This window comes from Lepidochelys olivacea (assembly GCF_965140295.1).
Source record: "Lepidochelys olivacea isolate rLepOli2 genome assembly, chromosome: 2".
Taxonomy (NCBI): Eukaryota; Metazoa; Chordata; order Testudines; family Cheloniidae; genus Lepidochelys; species Lepidochelys olivacea.
In genome coordinates, this window is record NC_140412.1 from 138953518 (window position 1) to 138969035 (window position 15518).

General features: G+C 43.4%; 1 protein-coding gene across 1 annotated transcript in view; it reads left to right on the forward strand.

The window, feature by feature from the left end:
* Positions 1 to 3820: 3820 nt before the first annotated feature.
* DNAH5 (dynein axonemal heavy chain 5) overlaps positions 3821 to 15518 on the forward strand; it is a gene marked incomplete at its 5' end in the record, with an annotated part of 254247 nt that continues 242549 nt past the window's right edge. Inside the window, one exon of the mRNA XM_084621096.1 lies at positions 3821 to 3973. Within this exon, the coding sequence (XP_084477222.1) occupies positions 3821 to 3973 (153 nt within the window). The remainder of the gene's footprint in view (positions 3974 to 15518) is intronic.

Sequence of the window (15518 nt, forward strand, 5' to 3'; positions counted from 1 at the left end):
TAAGCATTCAGAAAGCCCTACACAAGTTCTCCTCTAGTATAGTAGCTGATTACATGCTTTAACGAGAGCCTGAGCCACAACTTCGAAGCACTGTCTATGCAAGTTTTTTTTAGAGTGCTAACATGGGGCCTGCAAGACTGAGTTGTGTCGATCCAGGCTGGGAGGCTCGCTGCCACAGGCTGTGTGTGTGTAAACATATCCTCTATGCCTTTATAGCATCAATCTCCTTTGCTTCAATGATTCTTGCTTGAACAAACTTCCTTCCTTGAAATGTCAAAGTATGAAAAGATTGGGGCTATGTTTTCAAAAGACATCCCTAACAGCATTGTTTATGTCAGATAGCTTTTTTTCAGATGAATAGTACTTCATTCGTAGCCAGGAATATGGCCAGCAATGCCATAACAAACAGCTAAACAAACCATAGGAATAACCACACTGGGTTAGACCAATGGTCCATCTAACCCAGTATCCTAGCTTCCAACAGAGGCCAGTGCCAGATGCTTCAGAGGGAATGAATGGAACGGGCAATCATTGAGTGGTCCATTCCCTGTCATCCAGTCCCAGTTTCTAGCAGTCAAAAGTTTAAGTACACCCAGAGCATGGGGTTGCATCTGTGACCATCCTGGCTAATAGTCATTGATGGACCTATCCTCCCTGAATTTATCTAATTCTTTTTTGAACCCAGTTATAATTTTGGCCCTCACAACATCCACTGGCAATGGATTCCACGGGTTATCTGTGTATTTTATGAAGAAGTACTTCCTTTTGCTGTATTAAACCTACTACCTATTAATTTTATTGGGTGACCTCTGGTTCTTGCATTATGCAAAGGAGTAAATAACACTTACTTATTCACTTTCTCCCTCATTCATGATTTTATAGACCTCTATTATATCCCCCCTCAGTTGTATCTTTTCTAAGATGAACAGTCTCAGTCTTTTTAATCTCTCCTCATGGAAGCTGTTCCACACCTATAATAATTTTTGTTGTCCTTGTCCATACTTTTTCTAATTTTAATACATCTTTTTTTGAGAAGGGGCAACCAGAACTGCAAGCAGTATTCAAGATGTGGGCATGCCATGGATTTATATTGTGGAATTTCGATGTCTCCTGTCTTATTATTTATCCCTTTCCTAATGATTCCTAACATTCTGTCAGATTTCTTGGCAGCCACCACACATTCAGCAGACGTTTTCAAAGAACTATCCATGATGACTCCAAGATCTTGAGTGGTAAAGGCTAATTTAAATCCCATTCTTTCATATGTATAATTGGGATTATATTTTCCAATGTGCATTACTCTGCTTTTATCAACGTTGAACTTCATCTGCCATTTTGGTGCCCAGTTATCCAGGTTAGAGAGCTGCTTTGGTAACCCTTCGCAGTCAGCTTTGGACTTATCTATCTTTGGTAATTTTGTATCGTCTGCATATTTTGCTACTTCACTCTTTGACCCCTTTTCCAGATCGTTTTCTCCATTGTGAAAACTGATAGTTTTTTCCCTCTTTAACCTATTACTGATCCAACAGAGGACCTTCCCTCTTATCTTATGACTTTGCTTTAAGAGCCTTTCGTGTGGGACCTTGTCAAAGGCTTCTGAAAGTCCAAGTACACTATGTCCACTCGATCACCCTTGTTCACATGCTTGTTGACACCCTCAAGGAATTCTAATAGATTGGTGAGGCATGATTTCCCTTTACAGAAGTCGTATTTACTTTTCCACAACACATTGTATTCTTCTCTGTGTCTGATAATTCTGGTCTTTACTATAGTTTCAACCAATTTGTCTGGTACTGAAGTTAGGCTTACTGGCCTCTAATTGCCAGGATCACCTCTGGAGCTCTTTTTAAATATTAGCAGTCTTCCAGTAATCTGGTACTTGGGCTGATTTAAGTGATAAATTGTATACCCCAGAGTTAGTAATTCTGAAAATTTCATATGAGTTCCTTCAGAGCTCTTGGGTGAATACCATCAGGCTGTGCTGACTTGTTGCTGTTTAATAATTTGTTCCAAAACATCCTTAATTGGCACCGTAGCCTGGGACAGTTCCTCAGATCTGTCACCTAAAAAGTATGGCTTGCGTATGGAGAGCTCCCTCACATCATCTGCAGTGAAGACCTATGCAAAGAATTCATTTAGCTTCTCTGCAATGACCTTGTCTTCTTTGAATGTTCCTTTAGCACCCTGATTGTCCAGTGGCCCCACTGATTATTTGGCAAGTTTCCTGCTTCTGATGTAATTTAACAAAGTTGCCATTAGTTTTTTTTTTTGTCATTTGGTAGTTGCTCTTCAAATTCATTTTTTGACCTGCCCCATTATACTTTTACCCTTGACCTTTCAGAGCTTATGCTCCTTTCTATTTTCCTCACTAGGATTTGACTTCCAATTTTTAAAGGATGCTTTTTTACCTCTAACTGCCTCTTTCACTCTGCTGTTGTTTAACCATGGTGACTTTTTTTGGTCTTTACTCTTTTTTTTTTCTTTTGGAGTATACATTTGGAATATACAGTTTCAACCTCTATTATGGTGTTTTTAAATTATTTCCTTGTAGCTTGCAGGCATTTCACTTTTGTGACCGTTCCTTCTAATTTTCCTTTAAAGTTGGAAGAGGGAGAGAGGGTGAAAAGTTCATAGGAAGGTATGGTATCGGAGAATGAAACACGCAAGGAAAAAGACTAGCTATATTGGCAGAGACGAGGAGAATGTTCATTGCTAACACTTGGTTCCGAAAGAAGGCCAACAGAAGATGGACCTGGATCGCACCAAACGTGAAGACAAAAAATGAAATCGATTACTTTCTGATGGATAGACGACGCATTGTGCAGGATATTTCAGTAGTCCCATCATTCAATATCGGTAGCGATCATCACCTTCTGAGAGCCACACTCATGTTCACTGTGAAGGTGGAGAAAAAGGCGATGTGTATGGTGAACAGAAGGCACCAACTGGTAGCTTTCGACGAGGCAATCCTGAAGGAAAACATTTCTAGGGAAGATTGGAGCCTCTTGGATGACTGCGACGACAATTATGAGAACTTCAGTAAGAGACTGAAATGGTGTGTGAAATCAGCTGAGTGTGAAAGACCAAGAAGAGCTAGCGGAAGAATCTCAGAGAGTACAAAGACTTTATTGGAGAAGAGGAGGAAAATGAAAAGAAATGGCAGTGACAGGGTTGAGTACTCCCTTCTCTGCAAGCTCATACGAATGAAGTTGAAGGAAGACTTGGAGAAATTTCTAATCGAAAAGCTCCTAAAGGCTGCTGAAGATCATAAAAGTCTCAAAAAATGCAAACGGGAACTGGTGTTGTACAGGTCATCATTATCGGCTTTGAAGAACAGGGACTGAGAATCAGTAACGGATCGAACAGAGGTAGAGGCAATCTGCAGGGATTTCTATACCCAGCTGTTTGCATCCCATATAGATGTCCCAATGCCATCACTTCAACAAACCGATGAACACATATTCCCGATTCTCATCAGCGAAGTCCGTCACGCAGTCTATCAAATGAAAGAGGGGAAGGCTCCAGGCAAGATGGTCTGACAGTAGAAGTGCTTAAGGCAGGAGGTCCGGAACTTTGGAAAGCTCTCGCCCGAAGGTTCAGCTGCTATCTGGAAATCCAGAAGATACTATCCAGTTGGAAAGAGTCCAATACCATCTTGCTGCATAAGAAAGGTGATCGAGAAAATCTAAAGAACTATCACCCGATCTGCTTGCTTTCACATAGCTATAAGTTGTTCACTAAAATAATAACAAATTAACTGTCACAAAACCTGGATGAACAGCAACCTAGAGGGCAGGTTGGCTTTCGAAGGAATTACAGCATGATAGACCACATCTTCACTCTAAACCAACTACTAGAGCATTCAAGGGAATACAAGTTCTCTTTCTGCATTGCCTTCGTGGACTACAAGAAGGCGTTCAACAGCGTAGAGCCTAATGCCATTCTTGAAGCTCTTTCAGAACAGGGCATCAGCGTGAGATATATCACATTACTAAAGGAAGCGAACTCTGGCTGCAGCATGGACATATTGCTGTTCGATACTCCCCTCCAAATCCCCATCGAGAGAGGTGTGAAACAAGGAGATACAGTTTTACCAAAATTATTTACGGCCTGTCTTGAATTGATTTTTTGATTAGCAGACTTGAAAGGTGGGATTAATATCAACAGCAAGCAGCTAAACCAGGGGTCTCACACTCAAATGACCATGAGGGTCACGTGAGGACTAGTACATTGGCCCGAGGGCCGCATTACTGACACTTCCCCCATCTGCTGTCCTCGGCCCCCCCCACTCCACCCCTTTCATGAGGCCCCACCCCTGCCCCACCTCTTCCCACCCCTTCCCTGCCTCCGTTCCAACCCCCTCCCTGAAATCTCCACCCCCTCCTCCACCACCTGCAGGAGGGGTATAGGATGTAGCAGGAGCTCAGGGCAGGGAGTTGGGGTGTGGGGTGCAGAAGGGGTGAGGCAGGGCAGGGGGTCAGGGTGCAGGGTGTGGCAGGGGGTTCAGGGCAGGGGGTCGGGGTGCAGGGTGCGGCAGGGGGCTTAAGGCAGGGGGTTGGGGCACAGGAGGGGTGCGGAAGGGAGCTCAGGGCAGGGGGTTTGGCTACAGGATGGGTTCGGGGGGTGGGCTCTGGCCCGGTGCACACCGGGAGCAGGCAGGCTTCCTGCCTGCCCACCCACCCTGCCCCCGCACTGCTCCGGGAAGTGGCCGGAACCTGGGGGATAGGGGGTACAGGGGTCTGTGTGTTGCTGTTGCTTCCATTGGCCGGGAATGGGGAACCGCAGCCAATGGGAGCTGCTGTGGGTGGTGCCTGGAGCAAGAGGAAGACACAGACCCCTGTGCCCACCCTCCCCCAGGTCCCGGCCACTTCCCGGAGTGGCACAGGGGCTGGGCAGGCAGGCAGGGAACCTGCCCTGCCCCCTGTGCACACCGGGCCTGAGCCGCTCTAGGTAAATGCTGGAGGGGAAGGGGGACTGTGGGGAGCTGGTGGGCCGCAGGAAATAGCCCCGTGGGCCATGTGTTTGAGACCCCTGAGCTAAACCATCTCAGGTTCGCAGATGATATAGTGCTGATAGCCAAAAATACAGCCCAGTTTGAGAGACTGCTTAAAGAACTCAATGTGAAAAGAGTAGTCAAGTCAGATTAAAAATGAACCGGTCGAAAATGAAATACATGAGATCAGATTATCTGCCAAGAACCCAAATAACTCTTGGAGGAGAGCAGATCCAAGAGGTTGATAAATATGTTTATTTGGGAGAAGAAGTCAACATGCACCACGATCAGAAAGCGAACTGTCGTGCAGAAAAAAAGCTGGATGGTGCGCATTCAGTGACATCAAGGACATCCTCCAAGGAAAGATCAGCAAAACAACTTGTGCAAATCTTTTTAACTCGACCGTGCTTCCAGTGATGCTATAAGGCAGTGAAACATGGTCGCTGACAAAGATGGAAGAACATCAACTGTCTGTCACACAGAGGGCGATGGAACGAACATTTTTGGGCATTTCGCTCTGCGATCACATCCCCAACGAAATAATTAGGCAGCAGTCTGGAGTGAGAGATGTTGTTGAAAGCAGGCTCAGCAAAATGCGGTGGGCGGGACATGTGGCCCGACTCAGCGATAACAGATGGACTGCAGCTATATATAAGTGGTATCCACGAGAACAGAAACGGCCACGTGGTCGGCCTCCAAAGAGGTGGAATGATTTCCTAACAAGGAGACATATGGGACAAGCATGGCGAAGGATGGCAAGAGCGAGAGGAGATTGGAAGGCGTGTTGTGATCGGCTTAGTCTTAAATTATGAAGGACTGACAGTCTATGCAGCTTCCTTATTGTTGTATAGTTCCTCTTTTTGAAGTTAAATGCTACTGTGGTGGGTTTCTTTGGCATTTCCCCTCCTACAAGGATGTTAAATTTAATTACATTATGGTAGCTATTACTGAGCACCTGGCAGCATCAAAACATGCTGGAGGAATTTTTGCTATTGTACAGAGTGATGGCTGATTGCTTGAGAGAAATGGAAGTAAATGTGCTCATGTACAAGGCAGAATAAAAAGAATAGACTAACTACAAGGTGAAGTCATGAAGCTAGCTGATGAATAATTACAATCAAAGAACCTGTACTGAAGGGCAATATTGAACACGTCAGGGGACATGTCACCAGGAAATTTGCTTCCTCCCAATAAAGATTGTGTGCCACCTTACACAACAACTAAAAGTTAAGTCTCAATTAGGTGGAGAGTTGTGCTCTACAGCCAAATAGCCACCGACCACATAGGAGAAATATATATTGGATATAGTCAGATATTTAGCAGCATTAAAAGAATGCATAGTACAGATGTTCCCCCTGGCATTGAAGTGTGTGTGCTCAAACCTATAACAAACTTAGTTAATCTTTGGATACAGATGAGGGACGCTATATGCCATCTTGTGACTGGAATGATAAAAGTAGTTCCTGACTCAAAAGTCAGGCTTCTATCCTGTTTGTTCGTCGATGAGAGGGCAGTACATCTGACGCCCTTGAACAAACTTTTATGAAATCTTAAGTTAAAGGTCCCATATCTAAGAAGATTGATGTCCTTTGATCTAGACTTCAGGGAGATTTGGTTGTGTTTTCACAACAGCTTACTTGGCATTGTTTATAGTTCTGCTAAAATAGTGCAGATAGCTAGCACTGAGCTTTGCACAGCATATTGCGTCTTGCTGTAGGTTCTGGTGATTCTAATAGTTGATCACAGACAGAAAACTACAGTTTCTTAGATGAGTTCCATTTGGGGACATGATGTAGGCAATATAGTGAAAACAAGGCTATGTGGCAAAGTCAGCTCAAAGCTCTTCAGTGCTTTTAAGATACAGACCCAGTTTGCTATATGTTAAGATGAGGACACAAATGGAAGTTAGTAAAAGCTTTGTGCATGTTACAGGTTGTGCAGACTCCAGTGCTTTCCGGAGTCTCCTATGCAGCTAATGAACGAGGCCAAACTCAATGCAACCTTCTTCCCAGAGGGTCCCTCCTATATACCATGGGCTTAACAAGGCCAGCAAAGATTCTCTTACAAATACCCATATCAGTTCAGTGGTACACAATAGATCCTGTAAGCAATGTCCAAATCTCAGAACTGGACAGGACTACCCTAACCAGCCAACCTAGAGGGAATGCCATTTTCCCCCAGTGCCTACTTCTACATAAAGGTCTTAAGTGTAGTCTTATGAAGACATTATCAATGGCCTATAATGAAAAAAATGAAGACAAATTGACTAAATATCCAGCATAATGTGTAGTTATAGCAGACAATGTGATTGCATACCTCAATGAGCACGGGGGGAATCAGGCCACTTGATCTTTATTGGGAGGCTCAGATCTCAATTAGGTGGTTGCAAAATCTGTTCCTCTGTGCTGTTTTCTCTTTTCTGTTTATTGCAGAGTGCCTAATTGGACAAGGCATATACCAGGTAGAATGAAGCCTTAATCCAGATGTTCTAGTTACATACTCAAGTGTGCAATCTAACAATGGGCCGCTTTGCTTCCAGATGAAATAAAGTCACAAAATTACCTTCTATGAGAGTGGTATCTATGGATGTGCTTTCCTAGTCCTGGCCCAAATGAATGCTTCCAGCCATTCCTGCTTCTGCACACAGCCAATTAGTAGAGCTGTCAGTAATGTCCCTCCAGAATGGCTGCAGAGACTCTGATTAGCTGAGTTGGTAAATAAGGCGATATATTTCACCGTTAATATATGGAAGGGACCTAAACATCTCATTATACTATATAACCTGACCTTGGCACGTGAAGGTTGGCTGCCTAGCCTTTGAAAGGAAGCAATGAGAATGGATACTCACACTTGGCTGTGTCTGCACCAGATAGTAAGCGTTAGGCAAATTTGTACTTGGATATATTTTTGCATACTTCGATTTTATACTAGAGTTCATACAAGATGATCTCATTATAGGGTTAATGTGCCCAGGTTAAAGGTACATGTATTAACTATACTGGGGTACTGGCAATATATAAGAAAAATATTGCTTTATTCACAGTTGCCAGATTGAGTCTCGGCTAAATCCTCACCAGTTACACAGGACTACAAATTAAAATTGCAGTCTGGTCCTCAATGCCCATGCATAACATTATCTCTTAAGGATATATTCTTTCTGTCAAGTAGCTCTTTTGATAGTAGTCAAGTTGACGATTAGAGTATAGAAACTAGGGGACAGATATTTAAAGGCATTTATGCACTTGACAATCCCACTGTCACGTCCTATAATACTAATAGGACTTACTCTAGTTGATATATTTTGGAGCAAGTATTGCACTTATGTGGGTAATCATTCTCGTGATTTTTTTTCATAAGTACTTAAAATCCTATATGACTATCAAAGTGGCTTAGGCCAAGGATGGGTTTTTCATAAGTCTTTCAGACCAGGGGCTTTACAGCTTTACAGAAGGCATGCCTTTGTAACTCAGACATGCATTCACTACTGTGGCCTCTAACATTAATAGAGCATAGGTATAGGTGGCCATACATAATAGCTCAGCTTTCTGTCTGTAATTTTGAAACTGGCAATCTATGTCCAAGTTCAATGTGTGCTCATTCCACATTTAATATGTGTATGGAAATTGACAAATGTACTTTTCATTAAAAAAAACAAACAACCATAGCAAAATATTGCACATTTTTCAATATCTACCACTTGGTGGCAGCTAACCACTGCCTTTAACCAACTACTGTATGGAAGAAAGAAACCAAAATTCCTAAATTCACTTGGTTTCAACTGGAGCAAGGTTGTCAGTATTTAAATTGCATCAGAGTTCTCTTGATTTAAGTGATATGACCAATACACTTTTATTTTCAACTTGATGCTTCTTGGTGTAGCTGGTTTCTTACTGACTGTTACAACCTCAAACTGACCTTGCTAATCCGGGGCACAATCCTGCAAGGTATCAAGGACTCTAACCGCAGTCGACCAATGCACTGACTGAAGTACATGAGTAATCTTATTAGAGACAATGATATTATTTGTGTGCTTAAAGTTAAGCACATTAGTGTTTCCTGAATGTGTATTGTGCTCAGTACCTTGCAGGAATTAGCCCTAGATACATACTATTTGCCAATGTCTTAAAAGTTCCAAATGTAGATGGAAATGGTAAAAGCCAGTGTTTCATAAACAAAAAGCCTAAACACATCTTGCTTTCTGCTTCAGCTGCCGGTCAGAACACCATTTATTTAAATATTTTTGGATTTTTTCTATGTTTTCAAATATATTGATTTCAATTACAACACAGAATACAAAGTGTACAGTGCTCACTTCATAATTATTTTTGATTTCAAGTATTTGCACTGTAAAAAAACAAAATAGTATTTTTCAGTTCAATACAAGTACTAATACAAGTACTGTAGTGCAATCTCTTTGTAAGTTTAACTTTTATGATAAATGTAGAATTATGTACAAAAATGCATTCAAAAATAAAACAATGTAAAATTTTAGAGCCTGCAATAGAGCCACTCAGTCCTACTTCTTCTTCAACCAACCACTCAGACAAACAAGTTTGTTTACATATGCAGGAGATAATGGTGCCCCCTTCTTGTTAGCAATGTCACCTGAAAGTGAAAACAAGCATTCTTATGGCACTGTTGTAGCCGGTGTCACAAGTTTTTACGTGCCAGATGCGCTAAAGATTTCTATGTCTCTTCATGCTTCAACCACCATTTCAGGGGACATGCGTCCATGCTGACGACGGGTTCTGCTCAATAATAATCCAAAGCAGTGCGGACTGACGCATATTGATTTTCATTATCTGAGTCAGATGCCACCAGCAAAAGTGGTTTTTTGGTGGTTCATGTTTTGTAGTTTCCGCAACAGAGTGTTGCTCTTTTAAGGCTTCTGAAAGCATGCTCCATACCTTATCCCGCTCAGATTTTGGAAGGCGCTTCAGATTCTTAAACATAGAATCATAGAATATCAGGGTTGGAAGTCCAACCCCCTGCCCAAAGCAGGACCAATCCCCAGCTAAATCATCCCAGCCAGGGCTTTGTCCATAGGTAACCCATTCCAGTGCTTCACCACCCTCCTTGTGAAAACGTTTTTCCTAATATCCAACCTAAACCTCCCCCACTGCTACTTAAGACCATTACTCCTTTTTCTGTCATCGGCTACCACTGACAACAGTCTAGATCCATCCTCTTTGGAACCCCCTTTCAGATAGTTGGTACCTTCTTTGTGTTTTGTCAAATCTGCAGTGAAAGTGTTCTTAAAATGAACAACATGTGTTGGGTCATCATCCGAAACTGCTATAACATGAAATATTTGGCAGAATGCAGGTAAAACAGAGCAGGGGTCATACAATTCTCCCACAAGGAATTCAGTCACAAATTTAATTAACACATTTTTTTTAACAAGTGTCATCAGCATGGAAGCATGTCCTCTGGAATGATGGCCAAAGGATGAAGAGGCATACAAATTTTTAGTATATCTGGCATGTAAAGACCTTGCAATGCCACCTTCAAAAGTGCCATGCAAATGCCTGTTCTCACTTTCTGGTGACACTGTAAATAAGAAGAGGGCAGCATTATCTCCTGGAAATGTAAACAAACTTGTTTGTCTTAGCAGTTGGCTGAACAAGAAGTAGGACTGAGTGGACTTGTAGGCTCTGAAGTTTTACATTGTTCTGTTTTTGAGTGCGGTGATGTAACAAAAATCTACATTTGTAAATTCCACTTTCACGACAATGAGATTGCACTACAGTATTGGTATGAGGTGAACTGAAAAATACTATTTCTTTTGTTGTTTTTACAGTGCAAATATTTATAATAAAAATAATAAACATTTGGATTTCAATTACAACACAGAATATAATCTATATGAAAATGTAGAAAAACATCCAAAATACTGAATAAATTTCAATTGGTATTCTATTGTTTAACAGTACAATTAAAACTGTGATTAATCACAATTGATTTTTTTAATCACAATTAATTTTTTTGAGTTAATTGCGTGAGTTAACTGCGATTAATCGACAGCCCTGCTATAAATGTTGGTCAATAGGTGTATAACCCAACGTTAGTACGTGGTTGTAGCTATTTTGGTATAAAGCTGTATAATAAGTACTACATTTTTTGTTTTCACTCAATTTCTTGTCCCCTCCTTTCCTTTTTGATGTATATCTGAGGGTATATCTACACTACAAAATTAGGTCAATTTTGTAGAAGTTGATTTTTAGAAATCGATTTTATACATTCGATTGTGTATGTCCCCACTAAGCGCATTAAGTTGGCGGAGTGTGTCCTCACTACTGTAGCTAGCATTGACTCACAGAGCAGTGCACTGTGGGAAGCTATCCCACAGATCCCACAGTCTCTGCTGCCCATTGAAATTCTGGGTTAAGCTCGCAATGCCTGATGGGGCAAAAACATTGTTGCGGTTGGTTTTGGGTACATGTTGTCAGTCTCCCCTCCCTCCCTCTGTGAAAGCAACTGCAGACAATCATTTTGTGCCTTTTTTCCTGGGTTACCCTCCGCTCAGCTCACCCCTGCTGTTGTGAGCATTGTAAACATCTTGTGCATTATACTGCAGTATGTGCAGAACCTCACTACGAGACGGCAGCATGAGGAGGACATGGACACAGACTTTCCTGAAAGCAATTGGGACATCATGGCGGCAGTGGGGCTGGTTGATACAGTGGAATGCCAATTCTGGGTCTGGCAAACAAGCAGAGACTGGTGGGACCGCATACTCTTGCAGGTATGGGATGATTCCCAGGGGCTGCAAAACTTTCGCATGCGTAAGGCCACTTTTCTGGAACTCTGTGAGTTGCTTTCCCCTGCCCTGAAGTGCAGGAATTCTGAGATGAGAGCTGCCCTGACAGTTGAGAAGTGAGTGGCGATAGTCCTGTGGAATCTTGCAATGCCTGACTGCTACCGGTCAGTCGGGAATCAATTCGGAGTGGGCAAATCTACTGTGGGGACTGCTGTGATTCAAGTAGCCAATGAAATCACTGATGTTCTGCTATCAAGCGTAGTGACTCTGGGAAATGTGCAGGTCCTAGTGGATAGCTTTGCTGCAATGGGTTTTGTCATAAATATAAAGGGAAGAGTAAACCCCTTTGAAATCCCTCCTGGCCAGGGGAAAGCTCCTCTCACCTGTAAAGAGTTAAGAAGCTAAAGGTAACCTCACTGGCACCTGACCAAAATGACCAATGAGGAGACAAGATACTTTCAAAAGCTGGGAGGAGGGAGAGAAACAAAGGGTCTGTGTGTCTGTCTATATGCTGGGTTTCTGCCGGGGATAGACCAGGAATGGAGTCTTAGAACTTTTAGTAAGTAATCTAGCTAGGTATGTGTTAGATTATGATTTCTTTAAATGGCTGAGAAAAGAATTGTGCTGAATAGAATAACTATTTCTGTCTGTGTATCTTTTTTGTAACTTAAGGTTTTGCCTAGAGGGGTTCTCTATGTTTTTGAATCTAATTACCCTGTAAGATATGTACCATCCTGATTTTACAGGGGGGATTTCTTTATTTCTATTTACTTCTATTTTTTATTAAAAGTCTTCTTGTAAGAAAACTGAATGCTTTTTCATTGTTCTCAGATCCAAGGGTTTGGGTCTGTGGTCACCTATGCAAATTGGTGAGGCTTTTTATCCAACATTTCCCAGGAAAGGGGGGGTTGCAAGTGTTGGGAGGATTGTTCATTGTTCTTAAGATCCAAGGGTCTGGGTCTGTAGTCACCTAGGCAAATTGGTGAGGCTTTTTACCAAACCTTGTCCAGGAAGTGGGGTGCAAGGTTTTGGGAAGTATTTTGGGGGGAAAGACGTGTCCAAACAGCTCTTCCCCAGTAACCAGTATTAGTTTGGTGGTGGTAGCGGCCAATCCAAGGACAACGGGTAGAATATTTTGTACCTTGGGGAAGTTTGACCTAAGCTGGTAAAGATAAGCGTAGGAGGTTTTTCATGCAGGTCCCCACATCCGTACCCTAGAGTTCAGAGTGGGGGAGGAACCTTGACAGGTTTCCTAACTATGGTGGGGCGATAGATGGAATGCATATCCCTATCTTGGCACCGGAGCACTTTGCCAACCAGTACATAAACCGCAAGGGGTACTTTTCAATGGTGCTGAAAGCACTGGTGGATCACAAGGGACGTTTCACCAACATCAGTGTGGGATGGCCGGGAAAGGTGCATGACGCTTGCATCTTTAGGAACTCTGGGCTGTTTGAGCAGCTGCAAGAAGGGACTTACTTCCCAGACAAGAAAATTACTGTTGGGGATGTTGAAATGTTAATAATTATCCTTGGAGACCCAGCCTACCCCTTGTTCCCATGGCTCATGAAGCCGTACACAGGCAGCCTGGACAGTAGTAAAGAGCGGTTCAACTAAAGGCTGAGGAAGTGCAGAATGGTGGTAGAATGTGCCTTTGGACGTTTAAAAGCTAACTGGCGCTGTTTGCTGACTAGGTTAGACCTCAGCGCAACCAATATTCCCATTGTTATTACTACTTGCTGTGTCCGCCATAATATCTGTGAGAGTAAGGGGGAGATGTTTATGGCGGGGTGGGAGGTTGAGGCAAATCGCCTGGCTGCCAATTTTGAACAGCCAGACACCAGGGCGATTAGAAGAGCACAGGTAGGCGCGCTGTGCATCAGAGAGGCTTTGAAAACCAGTTTCATGACTGGCCAGGCTACAGTTGGACAGTTGTGTTTCTCCTTGATGCAAAACTGCCCTCTTTGTTGATTTTAATTCCCTGTAAGCCAACCACACTTCCCCTCCGCTTCGATCACAGCTGGCAAAGGAAATAAAGTCACTGTTGTTTTGAAACCATGCATTCTTTCTTTATTAATTAAAAAAAAAAGGGGGAGATAACTGATAAGGTTGCCCGTGTGGGGTGGGAGGGGGGGGGAGGAGGGAAGGACAAGGGCACATTGCTTATTGTAGCCACACTACAAATCAAAACTGTTTGAATGACAGCCTCCTGTTGCTTGGGCCATCCTCTGGAAAGTGGAGTGGCTGGGTGCCTGGAGCCTCCCCTCCTGCCCCCCCCGCATTCTTGGGCATCTGGGTGAGGAGGATATGAAACTTGGGGAGGAGGGCAGGCAGTTGTACAATGGATGCAGCGGCAGTCTGTACTCTTGTTGGCTTTCCTGCAGCTCCACCAGACACCTGAGCATATCTGTTTGCTCCCCCATTAGCCTAGCATTGCATCCTGCCTCTTCTCATCGTGCTGACTTAATGCTTTCCTGGACTCTGCCACTGAATGCCTCCATACATTCAGCTGTGCCCTATCAGTGCGGGAGGACTGCATGAGCTCGGAAAACGTGTCATCGTGAGTGCATTTTTTTCGCCTTCTAGTCTGCAATAACCTCAGGGACGGAGATGATGGGGGAGCATAGAAACATTTTGCACCTGCAGCGGATAAAAAGGGAGAGTAAAATTTAAGATGATACATTTCTGAGAACAAAAGAGAGACTCTTTCACAGTGAATCAAGCAATTCACAGTAGACAGCACATGAGCTTTAGGTACAAGGTCGAATTTTGCCTCTTATATTGAGTGCCTGCCGGTATGGCAACACATCGCACACAGCTGGGCAACAGAATTCAGTTTCCAGGCAGCCATGGTAAGCCAAAGGGTATGCGGGTTTGGCTTCTTCTAACGCCTTCATAACGTGGGACTGTTTTCAAACTGCAGTGTCCTCCTTTCCCATATCAAGCAGTGCTGGTTGGGTTTGCTGTTTAAAAGGTGGGGCTGTGGTTTTTAGGTGGATGTGCAGCACACACCTCCCCCAACACCTCCGCGTGGCTATTTGGGATGATCCCTTCACCCCTCCCTGTGCCGCGTGGCTATGGGATGATCCCTTTTAGCCAAGTGCAAACAGCCCAGCATGAACGGGGTCCTTTTACTGTTCCTTTATAAAAATTCCCCTATTTCAACCAGGTGACCATGAATGATATCACTCTCCTGAGGCTAACACAGAAAGATAAAGACCTAATGTTGCTTTAATGCGACCAAAACACAGGACCATTCGCTGCCATGCTTCATGCTGCAATGATTTCAGACTACTTGCTACTGGCTTTGTGTGGTAAAGTGGTAAGTGTCCTCCAGTGGAGGATGAAATATGGCAGCCCTTCCCAGAAACCTTCTGCAAAGCATTTCAGAGTACCTCCAGGAAAGCTTCATGGAGATGTCTCTGGAGGATTCATGCTCCATCCCCTGATATGTTAACAAACTTTTCCAGTAGCTGTACTGGCCGTGAATGCATCCCAATTCTTCAGGGCATATCAAACATTAAACACTATTGCTTTTAGACCCTGTACTTTAGTTACAAATGTGCACTCACCGGTGGTGCCTTCTCTGGCTTCAGGGTCGGGGATCCCACCTTGGGAGGGTATTGGCTCCCTAACCATAAAAAGGTTCTGGCTGCTGGGGAGAACGGATTCATTGCTTGCCTGCTGCGCATTCTTCTCCTCCTCCTCCTCATCCACAAAATCCTTCTCCGTGTTGCGTGAGACTCCCCCCTTGCAGGTGTCCAC